General features: G+C 43.5%; 1 protein-coding gene across 6 annotated transcripts in view; it reads left to right on the forward strand.

The window, feature by feature from the left end:
• Positions 1-330: 330 nt before the first annotated feature.
• map4k3a (mitogen-activated protein kinase kinase kinase kinase 3a) overlaps positions 331-26859 on the forward strand; it is a 78622-nt gene continuing 52093 nt past the window's right edge. For 4 of the 6 annotated variants that reach the window (XM_015362582.2, XM_015362583.2, XM_015362584.2 and 1 more), the window contains exons 1-2: positions 331-1148; positions 23830-23887. In XM_015362582.2, the coding sequence (XP_015218068.1) occupies positions 1053-1148; positions 23830-23887 (154 nt within the window). In that variant the 5' untranslated portion in view covers positions 331-1052. The remainder of the gene's footprint in view (positions 1149-23829; positions 23888-26859) is intronic. The other 2 variants (XM_015362586.2, XM_015362587.2) reach the window with 2 other exon arrangements.

The following is a 26859-nucleotide window of genomic DNA, read 5'->3' on the forward strand; positions in this document are numbered from 1 at the left end:
TTGTGGACAAAGTCTTTAGCCAAAATAATTAACAGATTAATAATAAAAACATATCCTTGGGGGGGGGACTCATACTCTCGGAGAAACAGCGCGCCGATCGATGCTTCCAAACAGTTTTATCAGAGTTTCATAATTCATTTACATGGTTTTAATCGGGTCTGGCGTCAACTCCCTACAAAGTATTTTGTAAGACACGAAAGGCAATGTCTTTATGTTCATCTATGAGGACAATTAGCTGCCTCGCCTATAGAATCACAGGCTTCGCCTAGCCTACATTAAGCTGTCGTATCACAGCAGAATGGAAACTTTTGTTGTTTTCCCCTAGTTGGTCTTTGCACGCTTGTTGTGACGGATTGGGTCAGTAACCGCATGACTCATACTTCGGAATCTGGAGCAACAAGATTCAAGCGCATCCATAGACGCGAAATCCATGTTTCCCCCCCCAAACAGTCTAATTACCGAAGGTGGATTTTAAACCTCCTCTGTGCCGACATCCTTTCGTTCTGTTCGCTGTCACACGGTGAACTCGGGCAAAGCAAGTGTCCGGAGAGCTGGGTAGCCTGAGGATTGACTGGGCTGCATCCAGCTAACGCGATGAAAATGCAAACATTCTGGTTTGGCGATGGGATCTGGCTTTTCTCGTGTTGACGCCGCGGAGAGCATCACCCCCCTCCTGCCTCAGTCAAAGGGACCAGAAAATGGTTCATGCGCAGATTGTGTGAGCGAATGGGACCGACTCCGGAGCGATTTCCTCCACAGCTGGAGTAGAGCAATTCCTGGCGATTCAGGACCGTTTTTGTTTACCAGTGCCTGCCTGCCTGCACACCACCCTCTCCCAAGTCTTCCGAGTCCTGTGCCTTTGGAGAATGTAAACTGGAGCCGTGCGCACGCGTATTGCGCAGTGGAAGCCATGTTAAACTTACAGTGAATTCGGGCTGAGATTTTTTTCCCCCCCTGAAGCCGTTCATGTTTGTTTATTTGTTTCTTCTCACCTGTGAAACCGGGCGTCCCACGAACCTCAGAGATCGGCGAGAGAAACCGGAGTTCAAATTATGAATTCCAGTTTCGACCTGTCCAGGCGGAATCCGCAAGAGGATTTCGAGCTGATTCAAAGGATAGGCAGCGGTACATACGGAGATGTGTATAAGGTAAATGTACATTTCTTTTATATGGACGGGGCAAGCCCGAAGCGTAACATACATATGCATACATGGCGATCAGCGTGCGTCTTTGGCGAAGTGGTTTTTGACAGGAGACAAAATGGTGTTGTTGATGTAATATATCAAAATGGAATTCAACCGGAGGTGATACTGCACAAATGAGCGCTTAGTTTTACAGTCATAGAAGGTATTTGCCCCCGCAAAAAGAACTTGGACGAAGTATACTATGGATTGGTTTAGTATCATTGGTATATGTAGTTTAGTTCTACTTTAGGTGGCCCATTACAGATCGGCGGTGGTGCGCCGTGTGTTGATTGCGCGTTGCGTGTGTGGTGGGAACTGTGTTGCCTTGGTGTCTCTGAAAATGTCTTGCAGGGAGACCCAGGTTTTCCACAACAAAGTAGGCCCTAACCACAGCAGTTCACACAAGAATGCAGTGAAAGGGCGCAGATACGTGCCTTTGTAGGAGTGAAGAAAACTCAACGGGCTCAGACGTCTGCGGGATCTTTCTAAGAGAAAACGTAGTTTTTACGTTTTAATTTTCCCGTCGTGCCGGACGCAACAGTGCGGGTCTGCAGACGCGCTTCGTGCGGCTGGCCTGTCTGGAAAACCTGTCCTGCCCATTTAAAAACACGAAACTTGGGAAATCTTTTTTTTTTTCTTTACCGTCGTCTGTTGTTTGTTGTTATATTTTGTTACTGTAATGTGACATTTGTAGTGCGTCACTTACTCTTGAAAGTAAATAACAAAATTTGCAAGGTGCACCAATGCAGACGCAGTACAACTGTAGGAGTGTTAATTTAGCCTAATGTTGTATGACATATTCCTGAGCCAGAGAATTATTACTCAGCCCAAGTTCTTTATCGTTGCATTTATCTATTGGTGTGAAACAACTGAATAATAAAAAACTTGTTTAGCGTGCTTTTTCGTGTGATTGTGAGAATGCACTCAATCCTTCCTAAATGTTAATCTGTAGTTAACAGCACGTTTGATTAATTACTAGACCTTTGAGTCCTAGTTTAAAAATGGAATCCCCATTAATTATTTATAATATTTATTAATGAAATGTTAACTTATTGAAATTGTAAGAGCTCGTTCTACAGGAATGGATCACTGATATCCTGTATGAAAGAGGCCAGTTGATGTAGAAGAGTTCTGCTAGTATTTTACAGTGCAGACTGCCAAACAAAAGACTTATTTTGAGTAAGACGTTCAAGCAGAAATATTCCCTTTCTTCCTTAACAGGTGGAGGGTATCTAGATGATTCAGTGAAATGCTTTAATAAACTGTTTTTGTTCAGCTTCACCATGTCAGTTTGTGATCGCCGCTTCCATTTTAATTTCTTTTAACCACTTTGAAAGATAATTTGAACGAGAGAAATACAGATTTATTTGGCAGGGGCCTCAAGTCTGTGTCCGTGCTCCTTCAGATGAGCATTGACTGGGCCTAATGCATACGATGGATGTGAACTGATGTCATTTCATGGGCACTGTGTTTGAAGATGATTTCAGGGATAAGATAAGATCACTTTATTGGCCATATACAATTTCTTGTATTAGTAATTTGTCTTTTTGCATACCCCAGCTTGCTCTCCATGAGGCACACAGATAGGGAGAGAGCCTGGGGTCAGAGAGCAGGGTCAGCCATTGTACGGCGCCCCTGGAGCAGTTGGGGTTAAGGGCCTTGCTCAGGGGCCCACTGGAGTAGGATTCCTCTGCCGACCGCAGGATACGAACCAGCAACCTTTCAGCCACAGGTGCAGATCCTTAGCCGCAGAGCCACCTCTTGTTAAGAGGACAGAAAAGAAAGTTGGCTTAGGAGCACCTGGTGCTGTGCACTGAAGTAGGCAGCCGATACCCCAACAACACTTGCGGGGGGGCTGGCCATCTAGCCAGTAGCCGTATCACCCTGCAACTCACAACTGGCAGCCCACTGTAGCTCAGCAGAAGTGAGCCTGGTCAGTACCTGGATGGGAGACCTCCTGGGAAAAACTAAGGCTGCAGCTGGAAGAGGTGTTGGTGGGGCCAGAAGGGGGCGCTCACCCTGCGGTCCATGTGGGTTCTAATGCCCCAGTATAGTGACGGGGACACTATACTGTAAACAGGCACCGTCCTTCGGATGAGATGTCCTGACTCTCTGTGGTCATTAAAAATCCCAGGGCGTTTCTCGAAAAGAGTAGGGGTGTAACCCCGGCGTCCTGGCCAAATTTCCCATTGGCCCTGACCAATCATGGCCTCCTAATAATCCCCATCTATGAATTAGCTACATTACTCTGCTCTCCTCCCCACTGATAGCTGATGTGTGGTGAACGTTCTGGTGCACTATGGGTGCCGTCGCATCATCCAGGTGGAGCTGCACACTGGTGGTGGTGGAGGGGATCCCCATTACCTGTAAAGTGCTTTGAGTGAAGTGTCCAGAAAAGCGCTCTATAAGTGTAAGCAATTATTATTATTATTATTATTATTATCATCTACAGTGTATTATCTAAACCGCTGTCATTTTGGACTGTGGTTTGTACACAATCTCTTAGAGTTCCAGACTCTGTCCTTTGACACCAGTATCTCAAAAAGGGAGGGGTGTGCCTTTATTAAGAACGTAAGAACAAAAGAATGGTTGCTAAAGAGAGGAGGCCATTTGTCCCATCTGCCCTGTTTACTCATTAGTAGCTTATTGATCCTATGATCTCATCCAGCCTTGAGGGAAACCCAAGTATCTTTTTCAATCACATGGCTGGGTAGCTTGTTCCACTCCCCCAGGGGTAAGGAATTCCTCCTGTTCTTGGTTGTTTACATGTGTGTCCTGTGGTTCAGGGTTCATGTTTCACTGTTCATGTTGAAGAAGTCCACTGCGTTGACTTCATCAGGATCTTTGAGGATGTTCAGTCCCCTCAGGGTCGTTACTTTATGTCCTAGAATGGCTGATTCCAGAGAAACAATAATTACATCAAGACGTAAGCACTGTCCTCCCTAAGGTTAGTAGGCTGACCTCTATAGCCAAGTGTGTGAGGGTAGATGGAGCAGGAGTGGAAGAAGAACCAAAGTTGATGGTCTAGTTCATAAAGCCAGGTTCAAGCTCAGTCACATTGTACATCAATGGTGAATCCAACTGTGGATTTGTTTTGTGGGTTTCGTCTTCACATGCTTTGTGCTTGGGTCTTGAAAGGAATGGTCTAACCAATGTGTAAACTTGTGAATGTTCTTAAGTGTCTGGGAATGGCCTGTTTACAGCTAAATCCAGACTTTTGATGTAAAGTTATATATTTCCCAAATGATTGGCCAGGAATATGTGCTACTGGTATTTAGAGACGTCTTTTTCCTTTTGATTTTGGGAGAGAAACATCCGAACCTTAATGTTATTGCTGTGCCAATACATGAGCCAGAAGTGTTTACAGTGTTGAGTTGGCTTCAGGCTGACTTGACACTGGAGTGTACCTTGTATAGCCCATTGTTTGAAAGCCAGCAGAAAAAGGAAGCTTTGAACCAAAAGCTCTCATCAGATTTTCAGCTGGCCTCTTCACAACTGGACAATGGGCAGTTGGCTGCTAAATTCATCCTGTTTTTGAACGACAGGCTTTATTCCTGAGGAGCGTTTATTTTCAGTCAGTTTCCATTGTTCTGTGTTTTATCGGTTTTTAAAAACAGCATTGTGAGTCTGAATTGTAGTGTGCTTACGTGGACTGGATGAAGCACTTTAAAGGGTTATTTACTCTCGGATAACATCTTTAAGAACTTGAAACTGAGTTTCGTCCAGCTTAGAAGCTCAGTCCTTCTTGAAATGTAATCTATTTATTGTTACTGAGAAAATCTCCAAGTAAAAAGTCGGACCATTTGGTTGCTGTTTTTAATGTTTTTGCATTCACTTGTTGAGAACAAGAAAATGCTTAACCACTATGTTGCAGATAAATACATAATAATTGGTTCATACTTAAAGAAAAATAAGATGATGTTGACCACTATACTGTAGTAATACAGGCTGACAGATGACTGATGTAAGCTCTTCATCAGGGACCATGTGTATTGTACTCTATTTGAATTGAATTTGAATGTTAAGTTACTTATAATTATAATTAATAATTGCTTACACTTATATAGCGCTTTTCTGGACATTCCACTCAAAGCGCTTTACCAGATACCACGAGTAGCCATTTTGCTGTAAAATAAAATTTTATGCCCTCACAGAAACTTGAAAGGAATAATATTTGGGCAATACAGCACTGACAGAAAAATCCACTGTACTTGTTTAGCACAAAATCTTATTTAGAATTGAGTAATTCTGAAGTCAGATGGCTGAGCACTTCATCAGAAGTCCGTGCGGTAGGCTAATCACGGTACAAACTAGTCTCTTATTTTTGTGAAACTTCTTTGGTATTCGACTATACCAGGTCACCCGTGTTCCTTATTGCCCTCTGGAAGGACCATCCCAGCTCTAAAGGGAAGCGGTGGATTGTGTAACCAGATGCTGCTGCTGCTTAGCAATCTGTTTTCCTTGGCTTCCTTGGGAGTTTGTCATTTCCTCCCTTTTCAGGAAGTGCAGCTTTTTTTTTTCAGGGCGCTCGCTGTTTTGACTCCCAATTCAAATTCAACAGCAATTTGCAAAGTAGCTCACAGATCCCCGAGAGAATTGATCCTCCATTATCCGCAGGCTGGTGAGACTATTCGTGTCTGAGAGGAGTCCAGTTAGTTTGGAAGCTGGAGCTTTTTCGCTGTTTCGTGCAGCCCTAGTACTTTACTGGTTCCATTCTTCACCCCTCTGCTTCTACTTTTCTTAGTACCACCATCCACGGTCTCCTCTGTGTATTGTAATTGTGTTTTATCTGGTGTATTCTTTTTATTTATTGTTGTTGTTATTCTGTAAAGCGCTTTGAGAAGCCACCTTTAAAGGCGCTATATAAAATAAAGTTTGTAATTATTATTGCTAGTAACATTAAACAAGATCAGAAGAGACTTATATATTGTCTGATGTTATCTTCGTGGTTATCTAGATGTAGCATTTTCACAGTGTGACTGTAAAATCTTGTTTTTTTACTGTGCTGTAAAATAGTGCTTTCGGGTTTCATGTGCTAGTCATATGGGAGAAAAAAAAGGAAAATAATGATTTGCATGTCTATGATGTTTTTCATTGCTAGGCTTCCAAAGAGCTTTACCTGTAGGAGATGACCCAGTCCTCTTAAGTTTAGCATCCACATCAGTGACTTCCAGCAGCTCCACTACAGAGCAGATCAGGTAGAGAAGTGAAAAAACTGCTTTGCCTGTTGAAATGAGGGAGACATTGAGGTAGGCCACAGTGTGCCACCCACAGCACCTTGTATTTTGTCTGTATCAGTTTCATCTAACTCTCCGTTGTGAATCGTCTGCGTAACTGAGGCACAATTTATTTGAGCTTCCAGGTTCGGGCAGCTGCTGTCTTGGATGGAGGTAGCAGTCTTTCTGGCAGATATCTGCTGGGACAGGAGCTGATTGCTCAGCGTTGATTAAGCGGAAAACCTGTTCAGGCATAAATAAGTTATATGCATCTATAACCAAGAGGGGAGCCCACAGGGAAATTTAGCCAGCATCCTCAGGTTAACACCTCTACTTTTAGAAAAAGGGACCTGGGATCTTTATTAACCTCTGTTTAACTTTACATCCATTAGCACCGTTTACAGCATATGTCGTCACCATGCTGAAGCCCTGGATTGTAAGTTACATTGCTGAGAGAAGAGCATCGCCGTCTGATCCTTCAACACTGCTCACAGCAGCAGCAAACTGGTCATAATTGATCTCCCATGCCAGTACTAACCAGGCACAGCCTTGCGCAGGTTCTAAGGCCCGATGAGATCAGACTACATGGTGCAGAAGACTGAAAACAACAGATTGACAACGATTGGAAACGTTTTAGGACTGAAGAGCGGAAGGGAATTTAACTGTTCATTAAAACCTTTTTCAGCTCTTAATGATTCCCGAATGCAGCCCTGATTTGCCTTCTCCTGGACATGACTGGATTCTTCTTGTATTAGCTAGTAGTTGTGATGGATAAAGTTTTTTTTCCCCCAACTTAAAATTCAGGTTTTTGGTTTGTTTCCTCTGTTTTTGTTTGATAGCCACAGGTTCTGTACCTTATGATGGCAGAATAGGATCCTAAAAGGTTAACTTAGACTTTGTTGGTCCTACACTCCTGGGACAGGGGAACATCCTAATTATCTGTCTTTTTTTTGGAGACTTGACAACCTAAGTTTAGGTTTTGGGAAATTGCTATTAAAAATCTAGTTTTCCTATCTTAAGTTGTATATACATATCTGTATTACATGTTATTCAGTACTCTTACTTTTCCTAATTGTTTTCCTTTAGGAAGAGGTGGAAGGTTCCCTTTCAGTTTTACAGCTTGAATGCTGTCAGTAATATAAATCTGTAAGTGGAAATGAGGTCTTTTAGGAATGCACGTCTGTATTTTTACAACAGTATCATTTCTTGTCAGCACTAGGAGGAGGTACTAAGAATATTATTTTTCTAATTTCATGAAGAAGGAAGGTTTAACTACAGAACAAAGTAAAGAACTAAAATATATATATTATATATAATATATATATTTTTGCTTGGCCTGGTTAGACGTGATTGACGCATGCAAAGTACATGAGGGAAGATTCCATATACTCTTGTGTTTTCATGTTGGTTTCACAAAGAGCCCACAACAGTGATATTCACAGCTGGTCCTGGAGAGCCACTTAGCTAACTTACAATCCTTAGCTAACTTACAATCCCCAGTGAGCAATAGTGGTAATACAGACACATTAAGAGAACTGTGCACGCAGGTGAAGTCACTGAGAGTCAAACCTGGATAGATGAGATGACTTTATAGACCATATACAATTTCTTGCATTAGGAATTTGTCTTTTTCCACACCCCAGCTTGCTCTCCATGAGACACACAGACACAGAGACAGGGTGAGAGAAGCTTGGGGTCAGAGCGCAGAGTCAGCCATCTATACGGCTCCCCTGGAGCAGCTGGGGTTCAGGGCCTGGCTCAGGGGCCCAGCAGAGTAGGATTCCTCTGCCGGCCGCGAGATACGAACCGACAACCTTCCAGCCACAGGCGCAGATCCTGAGCCACAGAGCCACCACACCACCCTTTTGAAGATGAAAAAGATATCCGCTTTACTGGATCAGGAATTAATATTGTTGTACCTCTGAGCTGCCTCTGGATTTGTATGCAGTATGTGGAAAATGGAAGGTACACGAGTGGAGTCTAGTATTTTCCTCCCCCATTAAGACCGGCCATCTGCCAGTATGTGTTTTTGCTTGACTGCTTTTTTGTGCGTATGATTTAGTCCCAGTGTTTTGTTTGTAACTTGTTTTAATGTTTGAATTTGTTTTCAAAATTGAAGATGCAAAATGTCTGCATGCTCTCCCCACCCGGTTTGAGGAGAAGTGTCCAAGCCTCCACTCCTGTGTCGCTGTGACTACATTTCAGGAGGGATGCTCTTTGGGGAAAATTGCTGCAGCGATGTGCCCTCTGGGAACAGTCTCCCAGGAACACTGGTCTCCCGAGGAGCTGGCCTTTGGCTTTGAACAGTGTGCGTTGTTGAAGCTCTTGCTTTGGATGATGATAAAAAAAAGCTGGCTGCAGACTCAGAAAACTTCAATGAGGAGTACTTGTTTTGTTTTTTAGGGGAAACCTTCACCTTTAGTTTGATTTGCAAACACCATCCTCAGCTGTTATAGTTGGACGGCATGCAGAGAAATTCATTTATGGCTACATAATTGTTCTCGACTTCCAGACGTGCAGCACAGTCCAGTCCAGGAGGCACAGTCTATGGTGAAGATTGCTCAGCTGGGGAGAGAAAGTGAGGTGACTCATTTGAACTGCATAAGCTGATGGTTGAGCTGGGATTTTAACACCAGATCATTCAGTCTCGTATTGCACAGAGGCAAAGCTGGGTTTCATCCAGCGTGCTTGATTTACAGTAATGAGAGAGGCATGAGGCTTTTTATTTAGTGACCTTTTAGTTCTGCGGTGATCAAAACAGGGATTTACTAGAAAAGTGGTGACTGTCCATAGGGTGTAGGATTACCGTCTATATTTCTGATTAGCATCTGAAATCTTTTTTAGACTAAAATGCTCTTTGGTGTTATTCTTTTTTGTTCTGAGATGTCTGTTGTGTTTTCAGTCTGCTGTGCATTTTTTGCCAGTTGACTGAATCCCTGTAATTAAAGTAAGCTGGAGGTACCATGTTATTCAATGAGGGAGGACAAGATGTCTTTTAAAGTTTACATTTCTGTGTCTTAACACCGCAGAGACATCTGCTTGCAAATAAAAAGTTTTCCATTGCTAATATGAGAACATTTATTTTTTTCTTTTCGTTACAAAACATCAGAATAAAATGCAAGGCTCTAGATGGGCTTCCAGGATTTCTGCGAAACTTTTGGAGTCTGATAGGATCCCAGCAGCATGTCTGATTACACATTGCACAGTGACTTAGAATCAGTAATGATGTCACGTCATCACACAAGCACTAAACTGCATAATCCTAATTATGAATGTCCAGACTCCCCATGTTCCACGGTGCAGTAAGCTTGTTATGAATTCTCTCCAATGTGGTGCGCTGCGGTGGCTCTGTGGCTTAGGATCTGCGTCTGTGGCACGAAGGTTGCTGGTTCAAATCCCAAAGCCCTTAACCCCAGCTGCTCCAAGGGCGCTGTTCAATGGCTGACCCTGCGCTCTGACCCCAAGCTTCTCTCCCTGTCTGTTTGTCTCATGGAGAGCAAGCTGGGGTATGTGAAAAGACAAATTCCTAATACAAGAAATTGTATATGGCCAATAAAGTGATCTTATCTTATCTTTTCAATGGAGAATAGCTGGGGAATGTTAGTAAAGTGTATGTACTATATGTACTTCAGCAGTAGTTGGTAAAGATAACTGACAAGAAAGGCCCATGATTCTTTTTTGTTTATCTAATGTGACTCATTTCAGTGCCTTGTGTCCCTTTTAAATTGCCTTGCCTCCTGTTCTTCTGGTCTTTAAATATTCTTCATGGTCCTACATTGACTCCATTATTAACTTAAATTTAAACCACTCATGTGTTTTACCTTTCTGGTTAACCTATTAACCTAGAAATTTCCTCTGTAGACTGGCTCATGGATGAGCGAGTCCTGAAGCCCTGGTGTAGCTCTTTCTGTTCCAGCCTTGAGTTATTATTTCCTTACAGTTATATAGTGCTTTTATGGACACTCCACTCAAAGCACTTTAAAGATTACGGGGACTCCCCTCAGAACAGTACACTCAACACAAAGCAGCTGTCAGCGGGGGAGGAGAACAGAGTAATGAAGCCGCTTCACAGGACTTATTAGTAGGCAGTGGTTAGTAAAGAACCTGGCGGGGGTGGTGGAAATTTGGCCAGGACACAGGGGTTAACGCCTCTCCTCTTTCGGAGAAACGCCCTGGGATTTTTAATGACCACGGAGAGACAGGACCTTGGGTAACAGTACAGTGTCCCATCACTATAGTGGGGCATGAGGACCACACAGGGTGAGCACTCCATACTGGTCCCACCAACACATCTTCCTGTGCAACCTGAGCTTTCCCAGGAGGGAAACGCCCGCTGAGCTCCAGCGGGCCGCCAGCTGGGAGTTGCGGGGCGATATGGCGGCTGGCAGTAAAGACGTGCTCCGGGCGAGCCTTGAACGCCCAGCCTTGGCATGGCTCTGCTTTGTACTGCGCGACAACCGATTGCGCCACTGGGACACCGGGCACCAGCTGTGTCCACTACATAAACTCCCAGGACCGCCTGCCTCCCGGATTGGCGTGGGTGTAGCGGTTAGGCTGCGGCCTGCGCCGGGGGCACTGCGCTGCTCGGCCCGTGGGCTCGGTGGAGGCGCGGAGGAAGGCAGTCGCGGTCTCCGGAGGCTGAGCTTCATTGTTTGGTGGCGATTGACCTTCGGAAGTTGGGAGGGGGGGTTGATTGCCATCTCTGCAGTGGAAGTGGTGGTCCTCCCTGTGAAATCAGGAAGGAAAAACAGAGTTTTTTACCTTTTACTTGATGAGCTTCAGTTCACAGGCGCACAATAAAAGCCAGACAATAAAAGATGCAGGAATGGGGCTGGTTTAATGGCCACTCCTTCACTGCTGTGTTCACTGGCTGGCTGGCTGTTGTGTGTGTGTGTGTTTTTAGTGGATTGTTTGACTTGATTGTGAAGGTTTCTATGGCAACCTGAAGCTCCCAGTTCACTAATTAATGGAAACTCTTCAGATCCGTGAAGGAGCTAAACGGGGACGAAAATGTGTTGTTGGCTTTAGATTCCTTTTTAAAAATATCTAACATGCTATTCAAAAATGCATGTTTCTGTAGTTCGCCAGCATCAGTATTTAACTAGAACAAGAAGGAAGTAAATTTCAGGAAGTTTCACAACTGCGCAGTCCAGCGTAAGAAAGACAAGACACCAGCCTTGTGACTTGAAAACGGCGTTGAATATTACACTTGTGCCAGATGTTATGTTGTCTCAGTCCCATGTACGGTACTGATGGCACATCGTAATATTCCTGAGTGTTAAGACCCATGATAATTTCGATCATGCCGACACTAGCTTTAGTGTAATTAGAACCCTAATGAAATGCTCTTGCTTCCTTCCCTTTAAACCACGCTGGAGTAAAGGACCTGATGCTGTATGGAATTTAATTAGCCTACTGCTTTGCGTTGCCTTGGAAGCAAGTTGAGAAACTGTAACTCCTGTGGTGTTGTCAGTCCTCTGAACATCAGAGTCTGTTTTAGCTGGTGCATTTGTATGACATCTGTAGCTATTTTCTTGACCTCTGAACTGGATTATTGCTTTTTGTTAGGAAAGAGGGGGAGTGTAATTATAGCATAAACTTGTGAACCTATGTGTGGTGGGGGTTGCGTGGGCAGGGCTCTTTTGCCAGGCCATTGCCTCTTCCATCCGCATTCTCCGATTCCCAGTCCTGGTCGGCTGCTTTGACCCTTACTGGGAGGAGTTCGTACCTGCCGAGCCCGCCTGATACACACACAGCCTGAAAACGATTCCAGCCCAGCAGTTTCACTGTGGGTCTATGCAGCTTGCAAAGCTTGCGTGCGGACCTCAAGAACTGCTCTTTTTAAGTCTGTGTGTGAGGTCTTGCGGAGCTCCCGCTGGGCGCCGCCCTGTCCTTTAGCGGTTTCTGTTCCCGTTTTCGCTTGGACGACATGCGAGTTATCCCCCTGGTCTTTTGGTGTGGGCAAAGGCACCTCCAGCATCGGGCAGCAGTGAGGCGACATAAGCCTGAGGCAGCGGTGCCAATGCATCCCAGAGACAGACGCAGAATTTACCCGGTGTGTAGGATACTGAACCAAAACCAGAAAGAAACACCACCCTGCCCAGGTGAAGGACATTTTACAGGTCTCCCTCTCTTGCAAAGCCCTGGAATTCTTGAGAAAGTGAGCTGTCAAACGTGTTTACTGACCAGACTCCTGACTTTGAAAGAAGAGCACATGTCCCACCTTTTGATGCCCTCAATGAAGAGTTGAAGTCAGAGTTGATTCATAGATGAAAGGTGGTGAGATGATGGGTGAGATGATGCAAGTGTTCCCAGATAAGTGCGATTTTCTAAGCACAATATGCAAAAACAGATCTTTGTTTTTCTTTTGATGATGCGTTTTTGACAAGCCTAGCGATTCCATGTCTTTTCCAGTCAGCCCAGTAACGATCTCTTATTTATCTCCACATCTGAGTTATAGTTTTGTTTTTAAATTAGAAATGCCAGTTCCTTTCTCGGTACCCTTCGGATTTGAGAATGGGGAGGAGTCAGGAGATTCCTCTAGCCTGCTCGCCTGCCTTCAAGCCGTTCTGTTAACACCTCCCCAGCAGCACAGCGCTGTACCTCCACTCCAGTCAGTGGAGAGGTGCAGCCCTCACTCGCGGCCTGCATGCCCCTGAGTGGCCACAGGGGGCGCTGTTCCACCGACAGCCTGGCTGACTGTTCTCGCCAGTTTTTCCTCAGCTGATCTTAATGACCTAACATTGAATTATCCGCTTGGCTCTGAAGTTGTTTTGTTTCATTCTTTGAATTTCTAGGAAATGTCACGATTGAATGCGATTTTAAGTGCAGCGCCCGTCTTCTTCCTTTACGCTGTGTGGCAGTTCACTGTAATGGTTGTGTAGCAATGTGTGGCGGGCCGTGCTGTTACAGTTTTAGCTGTAAGAGGCCTGTTGAAGGATTTCATTCCACTACAATATGTAATGGCAGGGGGGCAAGTCTGAGCTGGTTGTTTCTGCAGTTATGGAGGGTTTGGTAATTTATTCCCAATCAATATCGCTTGTTGCTGCAAACCCTGATGCTCTTGGTGTGGGCTGCTATGAAGAGGTGAAGGAGCGCTATCTGAGGGAATGGATATAAAAGCATTTTTATTTTTAGGCAGCACCTTGTCTGTCAGGGTTTTTTTTCCCCTCATCACTTCCTTTGCGTATTTGGTCTGTTTTTCTGTTAACAGGAATCCTTTCAGGACATCTGTTTCAGGAAGCAGTGCAGCCTTTGAAGTCCTCACCTTTCTGCCGTTTAGCTCTCCAAGGAAAATATTCTGCCCCTTGGCAAGCAATGTTTATGACCTTTGTACCGCTTTGTGTCTAAAAGATTTCCACCCTCTGCCCCAGCCAACTGGGAAATCTGAAACTGAAGGAATGCAGTTAGCGTCATCTACCTTTTTTCTGTAAAGTCCACAGCATTTCTGTTATCCCACTGCTTACCTCGATATCTCCCCTGCTGCTATGTGTATGGGCGATTGCTTGGGATCTTTGTTTTTGCTAACCACAGAAAAAAAAAAATCAGAAATCTTCTGAAAACATTCAGGTTGCTTTAAAAGGAAGTGCGCTGCGGAGGTGAATTTGGTATCGCACTGAGATGCTGAGAGGCCTGCGGGTGAGACGGGCATGTGCAGATTGATTCCCTTTTTTCCTTGTTTAGAATTTCTGTCAGATCTAGGCTTTCTGTATCATTCCCTTTTAGGATGTAACTATCTTAACTTAACTCCTTGAACTGGGAACCTCTTTACCTGAACCACAGCTGGTCTGTTCCCATGAATCTCGAACTGTCCAAACTCGTCTCCTTGAGCTGGGTTGTGTTATTTCCTTGTTGGCTTGCTGCAGCTTGGCTTCTGACTGTGTTTGGCAATACAACCCTACATTGTGATGGTGTTGATCATCCAGGTAGTCGCTAGAGAGAAGCGCGTGATGAAATTAATTTAAACATATTACATCAAGTAACTAGCACATCTTTTAAGTGTGATCTGCAAAAATGAATTCCTTTTTCTGCTATGGCACCCTGAATGTTAGATGATAAGACGCTCTTGACATTATAAACAAACAGTAGGGAGCTGCGTCAGCATGCATAGGCTGTACAGGAACAAGTAAAGGTTTATTCCATGCTGGAAAGAGAGTAAAGAAACACAGTGGCTGCGAGTCTTCTTCAGTTTGACACCTTTACTTTACTTCCCTTTGTTGTAATTATGTTTTGTTTTCTAAGGTACTGTAGAGGTACATATTCAATCAGATTAAGCATTTACTTCTTTATTCCTCTTGTCAAAAATGTCAAAAATATAGGCTTTTGTATGAATCTTCATCGTTTTTCTTCAATTCTTTTTAATTTAGCCCTTTTTCATACATTGCCTTGAACTGAGCAGCTCCTATTCCATAAAGCTGAGCAGAGGGGTGATGAAATGTTACGTGCAGGCTCTGCATTTCAGCGTCACTGGGTCAAGTCTTGTTCTCAGAGTATTGCCGAGGGTGAAAAGGATGTAACATGGAGGTCCATGTACAGAAAAGGAACTTTTCATTTTAAGGCCGGTTTCTCTGTGAAGGCACGGTGAACTCCTAAAGCCTTTTTTTTGTACTCTTCCTTCACATCTCTGGCACGATCCACAGTGGACATGCTGCGAGCTGCATCTGTGGAGGTGAATTGTTTTTCCTCGCTTGGTTAACGTCTTCAGCCCGAGGGAAGGCCGCAGTGCGGATGAACAGCCTGTCGCCTCCCGAGCCATCTACAGCATGCCCTTCGGCTGGGGGGCAAACACACAAGTGTGCCTTTTTACCACAGGGAACTCCCATCGGGCAAAGGCAAAACAGTGTCAGCTCGGAACTCACCTGAACATCCCACACCCCCTCTCCACGTATATGTCCTTACACGTTCGCATTATGCATGGCATTTGTAGTGCTGGAGAGCTCTGCTTGTATTTCCTTCTAAATTTGTAACCCCTTGTTGTCCTCCTTATTGCTTTCTGTACCTAAATGGCTTGGTGAGTCTTCCTTCATATGGTTCCTGGAGTTTGTCCACCATCCATCTGCTAGGGCTTCAGTCTCTCCAGGCCCCCGTCCTGGAGTGTCACTGCAGCCAGTGGCTCTGCCCCTGGAAACGCCTGCAGGCCGGGCAGTGTAAGGCACCGAGGAGCACACTGACCTCCTGAAGGGGTCACCTCTTAAAGCCATGTTTACCCCTGAAGGGACTAGTGATCACATTTGTTTTACAGTATCTGGTGCATTCGTCCAAGCCAGCTCACAATCGGGGACCTGTCACATACTAAAGGTGGAAAAAGATGTGTTCAGATGTATTTGAAGTAGACGTCCTACACTCACATCACATAGCACAGTGACCGGAAAATGGTACAAAAATTATTGAACTGTGAAGTTCTCAAAGTAGTCTACAGAAATACAAGTAAATGGACAAAAATCTGAAGAAGAGGTATTGTTGTGTGGTTTCACTGCCAGTGTGTCACAGCTGCTGATCCAGAGCAGTGAGTATCAAGGGCTGTGGTGCTGTGGCAGAATGTGGCCATAGAGAAACATCTGTACTGCAGAGAGGTATTGAGTTACTATAGATGTTTATGAGCTTGCTAATAAAATATCTGCTCATGTATTCAAGACTAAAGAGGAGCCAGGATTACGGTCATACATTGAGATCCACATTTTGTATAGTATTTCCACATATATATATATGTACTGTATAATATTTATATCATTCATACTGCTCTTGGAGACTACCTCTCAATGCTGTTTCTTAGTTCTGTTAAATTAGTTTTAGCAAATAAATCATTAGAATTCCTTCTCTGCAGAATTACCAAAGATCAGTGTGTTGGCTGTGGTTCCTTTAAAAACCTCTTCAGGGGAAGACTCTTTAATAATAAAAAAGATTCTTGTACAATAGGTCACGTGGATTCGGCAGAAATAAATACATTTAACTGTTTGCACAACCTCTCCCCACGATAATTCAGTAAGAAAAATTGTGGATTCTGCAGACAGTAACTGAATGATTTTTTTTAACTTCAAGTGGTTTGTTAGTTTTGCAGTTGCTCTGCCTGGCCTGTTAAAATGAGTTATCCTGTTGCTTACATATTCAGTAACAAAGCCAGCTACACTGGGGTTATCAATAGGGTTCTAGCCCCCACTCTCTGATCTGGTGGTCATGACACCAGAACTTTGTGACGCGTGCTGGTGGGTGTTCGTCATTATTAAAACCTGAAGCAGGTCGTGGATGTTGGGTGAAATTCTTCCTCCATCTCATTTTCCACACCTCACAGTTCTGAGGTCTCACCTCCATGCTGTCACACAAGGTTTAGCCTGAGCGCCAGTCTGCTCGTTTTGTAACTCCAGTGTGGGGACACCTGCACTGTCATGTATTCAATATTTGAATACTAATGTGAGCAGCCAGCTGGCCGCTTCTTTGAATTTAAACTCCTTGCCTGCAGTCACTCAACTTATCATTGGCTTCAGTGAATTGGTATTCTCACAATCTCAGTTTTGGCAAAGTGTTGTTTATTCTTTTTTTCTGGGGTTTGTTTTTAAAGTCCTTAATGCATTCCAGTTGGGGTGTCAAAGTACCTTATCTTCAAAAAAAGGAGAACAGCATCAGGATCAAAATCTGCAATCATAGCAGCACTGCAGATCGGGTGGAGAGGTGAGGAATTGCCTCACTGAGTTAAGGGGAAGCTTTAGGGAAACAAAATTGTTCAAGCCCAGAATGGACTTTACTCTAGACACCAGCATCAACGCCCTTACGGGCGGAGAGGTGGCTCTGTGGCTCAGGATCTGCGCCTGTGGCTGGAAGGTTGCCGGTTCAAAGCCCGTGGCCGGTAGAGGAATCTTACTCCGTTGGGCCCCTGAGCAAGGCCCTTAACCCCAACTGCTCCAGGAGCACCGTATAAATGGCTGACCCTGCGCTCTGACCCCAAACTTCTCTCTCCCTGTCTCTGTGCCTGTGTGTCTTATGGAGAGCAAGCTGGGGTATGGGGAAAGACAAATTCCTAATGCAAGAAATTGTATATGGCCAATAAAGTGAACAGTGCCATAGGACATTGGTTTAAGATCTGATCTGAAGGACAGTACCTTCTATAGCACAGTGGCACAGCACCTAGTCTCCATAATGGAATTCCACTTTTACAGAGGGAAGAGCTCCACCTACAGGTCCACCAAACCACTGCAGTAATTTATGTTCCCAGTGAGATCATCTTAGTATTCATCATCTTCCGAGATCTGACTAGATCAGACTAGAAGGCAGTTGTGCTCTTGGTGATCTTCCCTGTTTTGAAAGCCGTTGTGTGCACTTTAAATGCCCTGAAAGAGTCAAGGTGAGAAACAGATCTCAATTCACTGCCTATAACTGGGCATGCCCATGCAGTGTTGTAAAGACCAAAGCTTACATTTTAAAATCCAGGGAGGTAAGACAGGACTGTTTTCTTTATTTGATACATTATTGTGTTTATGTACAGAGTCATTAGAATGTTTGGGTATTTTTCTCCTGCCTTTGGCACGTCTGAACCTAGTGACACCTCTGTGAATTGCAAGCATCATTAAACAGTCTGTGTGACTGCCTGGCTGACAGAGATTCATTTTCTTGCTAATTAAGAAATGTGGGAGGATGTCAGAAAGTGTCATCTGGAACTCCCCTGTCTTCATCTGTCTTTTACACTTTTCCATGTTCAGATAAAAAGGTCCACAGTGACCGTGGCAGGCGTTGTCAGCCTTTTGTAAAGAAAATATAGATCCCACAGAAAACAAAACATAACAAGCTGCTTGGATCCGTGTTAAATTCAGAATTTTTGGAACCAGGCAGGCAGGCTGATGATCATCGGCCAGAAGGATCATGTTCTGTTGATAAAGTGTGTCTTGTATTCTTGTTCCCCACTGACATGCAGTATATTCCGTTTTGTTTTTTGGTTTCCATTTTTATAACTTTTGATTTAAACAACAACAAAAGAAAATACAGTACAAACGAGTATATATATCTATAACATCGTCAAGGGTGCATATTACAATACCAATACACATTCTGAAAAAAGTTTAAACAGAGTCAGTCCGCACAGCTTATTCTACGGTAAGCTGAAGTAGTTCAGGTGGGGAGCCGCATCAGCAGGCGTAGGCTGCAAAGGAACAGGTAATAGGTTTATTCCGTGCTGGAAAGGCAAGAAAGAAAGCACAAGTTTCTATGGTATATTCATATATGACTCTATAGTCTGCTTCGTTCCAGTCAGAGGGTATCAAAGGGGCTAGTTTTCAGGAATACTTGGTTCATGGGGCAAACAGCAGCCTGAGCAGAAGCAGTGAAAACAAAGTATTTAAAGGCACAGCTGAAAGAATGTAGTGGTAAAAAAACAACAACATTAAAATGGAAAAAAAAGACCTTTTAAAGCCTTCTAGAAATCTCTCTGCCATTGCTAGCAGTGCAGGTCAACTAGAATGATGTCAGTCAAGCTTGGTGTTCTTTGGCAAAACCACTCCTCTGAACAAGGAGTACGTTTCGTTTCTGAGAATAGAGGTGATTGGACAAACCGATTTTGAGGTGGAGCCTTTTGCGTAATGAGCCGCATTTAAGAAATCGGTTAAGGACTCTTTGCAGGCTTCACAGGCATCTTACCAACTGTCTTGGCTCCAACCTTCAACCTTCAATAACTGAAGAATTAGTTGTTGGTAAAACCTTACAGGCTTCTTTAGTTCAGTCACAACAGGCGTTTTGAAATGTGGGTCAGATCACCACCTGTGATCAAATGTGGATGTTGGACCCATTTTTTTACGCAGACTACTGAGTCTGTCCCATTGGTACCTGGCTAGGATCACTTTACTTGGCTGCCCTTATTTCTGAATGTGAGTGGGTCAAAAATGAATCCTTACAATTATTGTAATGCTTAATGAAAAATCTATTTAACATAATTGTTTACCTGGTATGGTGTCATTTAAAGTGTGCTCCATTTAAATAGGCTGTTCTTGCCAATTCAGCATTCATCGCCAAATAAGAAGTTAAATAAGATAAAGAGGAATTAAAAGGACAAGGAGTGGAAGAGATTAGAAAGAAGAGACTAAGAGCACGCTTTGATGGATATTTACTTTTAAAACACGATTCCAGACCTATATTTTCAGGCTTAGACAGCCTTTATGTTTTTGTAAAGAATGGTTTGACACATTTTGCAGAAGCCTGTATTTGAGGTGGGTTAGTACACTCCCCCTGTTTTGGAGTACAAGTTGGCTTACTGCTTGACCTACGAGCCTGTTTCCTCCTGAACCTGGCAGGAAATAGTATATACAAGGAGTTGAGACGTCCTCTGTAATTTGTGTAGGAAGACGGTTATCGGCTTCCTGGGGAAAACCTTCCAGTGGCCAAAGCCTGATGGATTAGTAGTTTTCCTCTGCCGTATGAAAAATAAGCGTCCGATTCCAAAACTGGCCACGCTGTTGAATCCTTATCCCTGCGGCACATGATCTCCCTGCAGCTTCTTCACCTGGTGCTGAAATCCATCGCTCTAGAACGGACGACAAGACACGATGTGGAGCTTTTCTCCCCTGTCCAGGAGGAAGAGATGGACTTGCAGGATATGGGCTGTATTTCACATAATGTGTCATAATGCACTTCCTGTACACCGTAGACGGAGACGCTAGACAGAGCACTCGCTATATTTGGTGGAGGTGTGGGTAGTTTGTGTTTATAGTAAATGTTTTTTTAATGGTGTGCACATGACAGATTAAACTGTTTCAGGCACAGGAAGTTAGTCTCTGTGTGTGTTAATAATGTAAAGCTGAAATCCCATACTTTAGATTTGACTCTACATCTCTGGAGTGGTTCTTGGTACATTGCACACTCAGAATTCCCTCACCTTTTTTATTTGACCTAATACAAATAATCTTTTTAACTGTCGAGGCTGCAGTGCCGAGTTACAAAAACTGTGCTGTGTACTGCAGCCTGTCCAGGTTTGTGTTCAGAAGTTCCTACCTAGCCTTCTTTGTTTCATCCTAAAAGGATGGCTTTAAATTGTTGGTGCTGCATGTAGTGTAATGCTGGCCTAATCAGTTTCTAGCACCTTTAATAATACACCTTTTGCATCTGTTACCTAGTTCTTCTTTTCACCTTGCAGAAGAAATAGCCATATTACTAATAAGCACAGTAAAAAGTCTGACTCACAGGATTCCTACGACATTTACCTGCTATGCATGTAAATTAGTGTAGATAGTGCTGTAAGAGACGTTTTGGCATTTAAATTATCGACTTACAGATGATTATAGCTTGTTTTGCCAAGTCTCACAAAGTGAATAGTGGGTCTATTAATGGATCTAATTATTGCTTCTGCAATTATATGGTTAATTAAATTTTAGCTTGTGCGGTATTAGAATGTCAAATCCCAAACTAAATTACTTAAAGATGAGGCCTACAGTTAGCTGGCATTTTCTCCAACCATCCCATACGAATAACATTTCAAAACATTTTCCAGTTTTTCTTCATAATTGAGCCAGTCATTCAACTTTTTTAACTTTTTATTAAATAAACTGTGTAATTGTTTAGGAGAAGATTGCTTTCTGTCCTGTAAATATTAAGCAGAACCTTTAGGCTTCACAAGCCTGCAAAGTCACTCTGAAATGCCAAGTATGAGGCCAACACCCTCAGCCTCACTGCCAGTGCAATGAAGTGTGCTTTGAATGGAATGCAGTGGCAGCACATTGTACAATATCTGATACCTCTCCAGTATTACTACAGTGAAGACCTTCAATGCAGTGACCAAGTGAAAATGGGTTGTAAGACCCTTTGGGCTGAATCACTCCTAAAACCATGTTCAGAATCAGTCCATCTTTAGTATCTGGATGCAGGCTTGAGATTCTCCGTCTTCCTGCTTGTACAGGCAGGGTGTGTTACTGTAGGTGGAGGTTTCTCTCCCCGACTGGGTTATGTACAGTATGAAGGAGATGTGAAGGAAATTGGTCAGTAGCACATCAGGAAAGACTGTTTTTTTAACCAGGGGGCTAGGACTTTGGCTTTGGGTTCTTTGAAAACGGGACCCCCGCAGTGTAGGGAAGCTAGCAATGCTGATTCTCTGCAGGAAGAAACAGCGTGGGTTTTATTCAGTGCTTTTCATCCCAGTGGAGGCCGAAGCCTTTGACAGAGAGGAGTTCAATGCACACTGTCCTGTACTTGTGACACATTGCAGCTTATCCCGACCAGCAGCCTCACTGCTAAACGGATCAGGTGGGGAAGTTAAAGAGATCACTTCACCAGTTACCCCTCTCCAGTTTTAAGGCGTTTTATTTTTCTCAGTTATCATACATGGCATTGTTGTAATTAGGTAATTGCAGGAATTAACCACGTTTGTTTAGAACTAGGGAAGAAAGTGATTTATGGCTTCTTATCTAGAGATCTCTACTGTTTAAGCCTGAAAGTGTTTCTCCTTAATGGTCTTTGATTAAACCGCTCTGTCCTTTATATGTATAAGTCTCTGGTTTCCTTCTGTAAAGTCTTACTGCATGAAAAAATGAAACTCATCATTAGATTGTAGTGTTGCAGGGCGATACCTGTGGTTCACATTAGTTGGTATTGCTGTATGTATAGAAGTTGTACCACATCCCTTAATATTAACTTTTGTTAAAGAATAGAGCTCAGTTTATATAATGTTTTCTTTTTTTCAAGTCAGTTTAAAATTAAATTACTTGATTTAATTGGAGCTTACCTCTCCCGATTTCTGTTTTTAAAAAGAAAATGTTTATTAGTTGAAAATTCCCAAGTTGTTACCTAAAACCCTAGTGGAGGACACACACTGCTTAATTTAAGAACGGGTTGCCTTAAATTATTCTAATGTACTTTCAGAAATCAAAGTCATGCACAGCTCATTATTATTTTTGCAGATATACTATGAAAAAGCAAGTAGAGTAATTTAGCTGTGATTCTGAATACTTTGACTGTCGGTATCTGGGCCAAAGATATGATAGGAACTCTATGATGACAGTTACTCAGTAGAAATTGCAAATGGAAGAAGGTAGGTTTGATTCAGAATTTGCCGTTCAAAGTTCCTTTAAGAGTGTTTTTTTTAACAAATCAGTTAAAACTTAACTTTCTTTTGTGGACTGAGATGAGAGAGAAGTGAAGATGTTTTCTAGCCTTATGGAGTTCTTTCAGGTTTTTCAGTTTTGAACGTTTGATTAATGGTCTGAGCACTGAAACAGTTGTTCTCACCTTGTAAAGAGTATTTTCTTATTCCTTTGCTAGTTTTACCTCTCTTTGTAAAAGGAGCTTTTATAAAATCAGTGTCGGGAAGACTCAGTGAGAATGCTACTTCGAATATGGATATTCTGTCTTTGCAACCTGATTTCTTTACCCTTAGAGGTTTCCCAGTTGTGGACCAGTATAAGTTGTGGACCAGTATATGGCACTCTTATATCTGCTCCCTAAATTCCAACCCAATGTCCCAGTGTGGTGACAGGGGACGCTGTAGAGCAGGTAGGAGGTACTGTCCTTATGGATGTGGCTCAGGATCTGCGCCTGTGGCTGGAAGGTTGCCGGTTCGTATCCTGCAGCCAGCAGAGGAATCCTACTCCGTTGGGCCCCTGAGCAAGGCCCTTAACCCCAACTGCTCCAGGGGTGCCGTATAAATGGCTGACCCTGGGCTCTGACCCCAAATTTCTCTCTCCTTGTCTGTGTGTCTCATGGAGAGCAGGCTGGGGTATGCGGAAAGACAAATTCCCAATACAAGAAATTGAATATGGCCATTAAAGTCATCTTATCTTATTTTCTGGGGTGCTAAACCAACTGGTTAAGATCTTGGATTATGTGCATAATGGCATAGATGCAGATCGCACCGCAGTTGGTGAAAGAATCTATCCCCAGTGTCTGGGGTTCGACTGAACTCCATTGTCAGCTTTACTTGGTGGAGCTTTTCAGTCTCTTTTCGCCCACTTCTCCACCTGAGGCTCCACAGTGAGGTGCTGTCGCAGAATTGCTGTCACGAGCCATGCACAGTGCCCCAGCGCCCTGGGGAATTAGGTGAACCCCCTCTTCATTTTAAGGAGTTTAAGTGTCCCTCTGGACGGAAAGCTCCATGCAACACCCTGGTTTTTGTTTTCCACATGAGCATGTTAAAAAGCAGATCTCTCCAGTGCCCGAGAGGAAGGGAGCATCAGTGTCCTTCCTGATTTGCCGCTGCCCTGTGGCTCTGGCGCAGAAATGTCTCCGCAGGAGTTTGGTTTGTCCTGGTGGTTAGACTGCGAGCAGTGTGTGGTCAGGTAGCGTGGGCGTCCTGGAGGAGCTGATCCGCCTCTCCCGCCCTGGCAGCTGGAGCCTCCTGTTGGATGTGTGCGGAATTCGAGTAATTGATAAATCCGGAACTGTGGAAACATCACCTGCTGTCTTGTGTTGTTTTTGTTTTGTAATTAAAAGCTGGCAAAAACATTGTCTTTTTTTTTTTGTTTCAGGCCCGTAATGTCAACACTGGAGAGCTGGCAGCCATTAAAGTCATTAAGCTGGAACCTGGTAAGACCGCTGTTTTCTGTGATGAATAACTCCAGGAGGCTTTCCTCCTCTCTTACAAAAAAAAAAACCCAACATTTTTCCCCCAGCTGAACATGAACCTTCAACACTCAGATAAAATCAGTCCTTTTTAAAAATGCAAACTTATGTTTCAGATTACATTGACATTGCTTTTGCTGAGGTTCTTTTGAGTATCTTGGCTTGTGTCTTTTACCTTAAATTGTGAGGCGTGGTGTGGTTTGGTGTTTTGTACTACAGCCTGGCGTGAGGTAGTTGTATGTGTGGAGTTTGCATGTTTCCCTCTTTTTGTGTGGGTTTCTTATAGTGGCTCCAATATCTTCCCACCTCCCAAAGACTTTCCTGTTAGGTTTGATGTTCTGGACGTTTCAAGGAGGTGTAGTATAAACAAACCTGCCTGTTCTGGCTTTGGGATTACAGAGAAGTAATTAATTAACTAATTAATCAATTAATTGCTTACACTAGTATGGTCCTTTTCTGGACACTACACTCTGCTTTACAGGTAATGGGGACTCCCCTCCACCACTACCAATGTGCAGCCCCACCTGGAGAAGCAGAACTAAAATGAACTTGCTTGGCCTAATAGCCTGCAAATGAGAGGAGGCCTTCTGATGGTGTCATAACAGGGACTAGAGTTTAAAACTGAGCTGCTCCTTTGTAAAATAAGGTTTTTTGAATACGTTTTCTGAACTTCAGTTAGAACAAGTGTATTAGATCCAGTGTACTGGAACATTTTAAATTCAGCTTTAAAATTTTGGGAATTGAAGGGCAATATCCACTAGTGTTTGAAATTGGTCCCAAAACATCGTCCCTGAACTGAAAACCGTTTTAAGTGACTTGACATGTGCAGTCTTGTAATTTGAAACGTGCCTTTGCATTCCTTTCTTATTTTGAATTTTTGAAATGCTGATGGTGGCTGGGAAGTGATCTACTTTCATTGTTTGGGTGAGGAGGACAGTTGAACGCTGTAGCTACTCCATGTCTTGTCCAAGCCACGCGCGTTCTCCGCCGGGGGCCAATCGCTGACTCAAACGTGACTCAGACACAGACCCTTAGTTTGGTTTTCAGCCGTTTTCGCTGGATGAATCACGTTCCTGCCCTCCGCAGCAGCCCGATCTGTAGTTCTGTTCGGTGATTGACAGTGGCGTGCTCTTTCAACGCAACGAATCGGAAACAAAAAAAAAAAGCAGCAGAAACAAAATGGGAGAGGTTCCAGCACAGCCTCACAGGAAGCTGGCTGAATCCTGTGGGCTGCGCTGTTGGCGGTTTGTTCCAACAGGACGTCGAGCAGGAACGTGCCGTAATTAGCCTTAGGCTGAAGTCACTTACTGAGTCGTTCCCAAGGTTTATCTTATCTAGGACTCAGGTAGATTGTTCAAGGAGAAACTGGATATCGGTTTTGGCTTACTCTTTCAAGTGGGGTGGAACAGTGGTGCGACAGGTACTGCTGCCAACAGCATGTGGCTGTGGCATCCTTCTGTGTGGAGTTCACATGTTCTTGTGTCTTTTCTCTCGCCGCTCTGTTTTTACTCCTGCCTCCCAAAGCTTAGATGTGGTTGGCATCTCTGAGTGTAAAAATCCATGGTCCTCCGAGGGGCTGGCACCCACCTCACTGGGAGGATGTCGTTTGCTACCTCAGTCCTGCCTTATTCCCTGTGATTCCAGTGAGAGGCTCAGGGCTGCTGCACTTCCCACTGGGACATGTGGTTTTCTGAGCATGCTGGGTTTGTGATTGCAAGTAGACGATATCGCAGCAATAAAGGGACAAATGCGAATGTTGTCTGACAGTTCTGTTATTTGTTCAGCTTGACCAGATTTTTTTCACTGCCATTACTCCCGATGTTTTAGAACCCAGATCAGGCAGGATGCTTTTAGCTATTTCAAAAGTTGTTTATCGTTTGAGTCTGTTGTATACATGTGAGATGGAAATGATCCATTATATGTTGTACGGACAAATGAGAATTGTGGGCTTAAAATATATCATTTGGATTTAAGCCCAACTGGATTTCTATCAGTCACAAGACAGGTTATCTGCATCAAGATTTTCAGTTAAGCTTTGTTTTTCCTGATACATTACAAGTATTAATACCACAAATATTAATAGCATTATTCAGTAAATAAAATACAGCATCAAATCTGAGGACTCTGAGGTAGAGCTGGCTGTTTACGTAAGTCATGCAGTGCGTGGTTTTATTTGCTTTTCCTAGGGAAGGAAATTCAATCTCTCATGTTTCTTACCTGTGCTATAGTATATCTGTGCAGTAGTAATAGGAGATCTGTGACATTTCCAAGTGGGGTTAGCAATTTTTCTTTTGTTCTGGAAAAGCAGATGGTACCAGTGGGGGTTAGTAGAGATCGCCGTCTAGTAGAAAAGAACCCATCTTTGTGCTCAGTTTCATGTTTTGTGGTATTTTATTGTGGAAATGCGAGGAAGCATACTTAGGAGTCAACAACTGTGTGTTGGCTTGTTAGAATTTGTCATTCTTCATCTGAACTAACCCTGTGAATTGTGTGTTTTGTTTGTTTACACGAACATTCAAGTTTGAGTGTGATGCTCTTGTCACAGTCCCAGTTTTATTCGGTTTCTCCAGCTGCGTCTTAAACATTTCCATTACACTAATTGAACACACATTCAGACTTTTCTGGAAATTCTTTTGTTCCATTTGTGGTTTGGTTTTTTTGACAAGGGAAGATAAAATTATTCTACTGGATAAAATGTTGGAGAGAAATTAACTCGATATTACTGTTGTTGTTGTTGTTGGTTGTTTTTAAATGTGCACGTGTTGGCGGGAGGGAGTAGGTTTTCGTTGTTCCCGTTTCATTTCCAGCAGTAGTCTTCTGTAAACCTGAGTTGCTCTACAGAAATGCGTGAACATCTTAACGAACGTAGTGCCCAAAGTAACTGGAGCTAGCCTTCACAGAATGTAAATCAGAAGGGCTTATCTGCTCTGTAGTGC

Source organism: Lepisosteus oculatus, chromosome 17, assembly GCF_040954835.1.
Source record: "Lepisosteus oculatus isolate fLepOcu1 chromosome 17, fLepOcu1.hap2, whole genome shotgun sequence".
In the NCBI taxonomy this organism is placed as follows: Eukaryota; Metazoa; Chordata; class Actinopteri; order Semionotiformes; family Lepisosteidae; genus Lepisosteus; species Lepisosteus oculatus.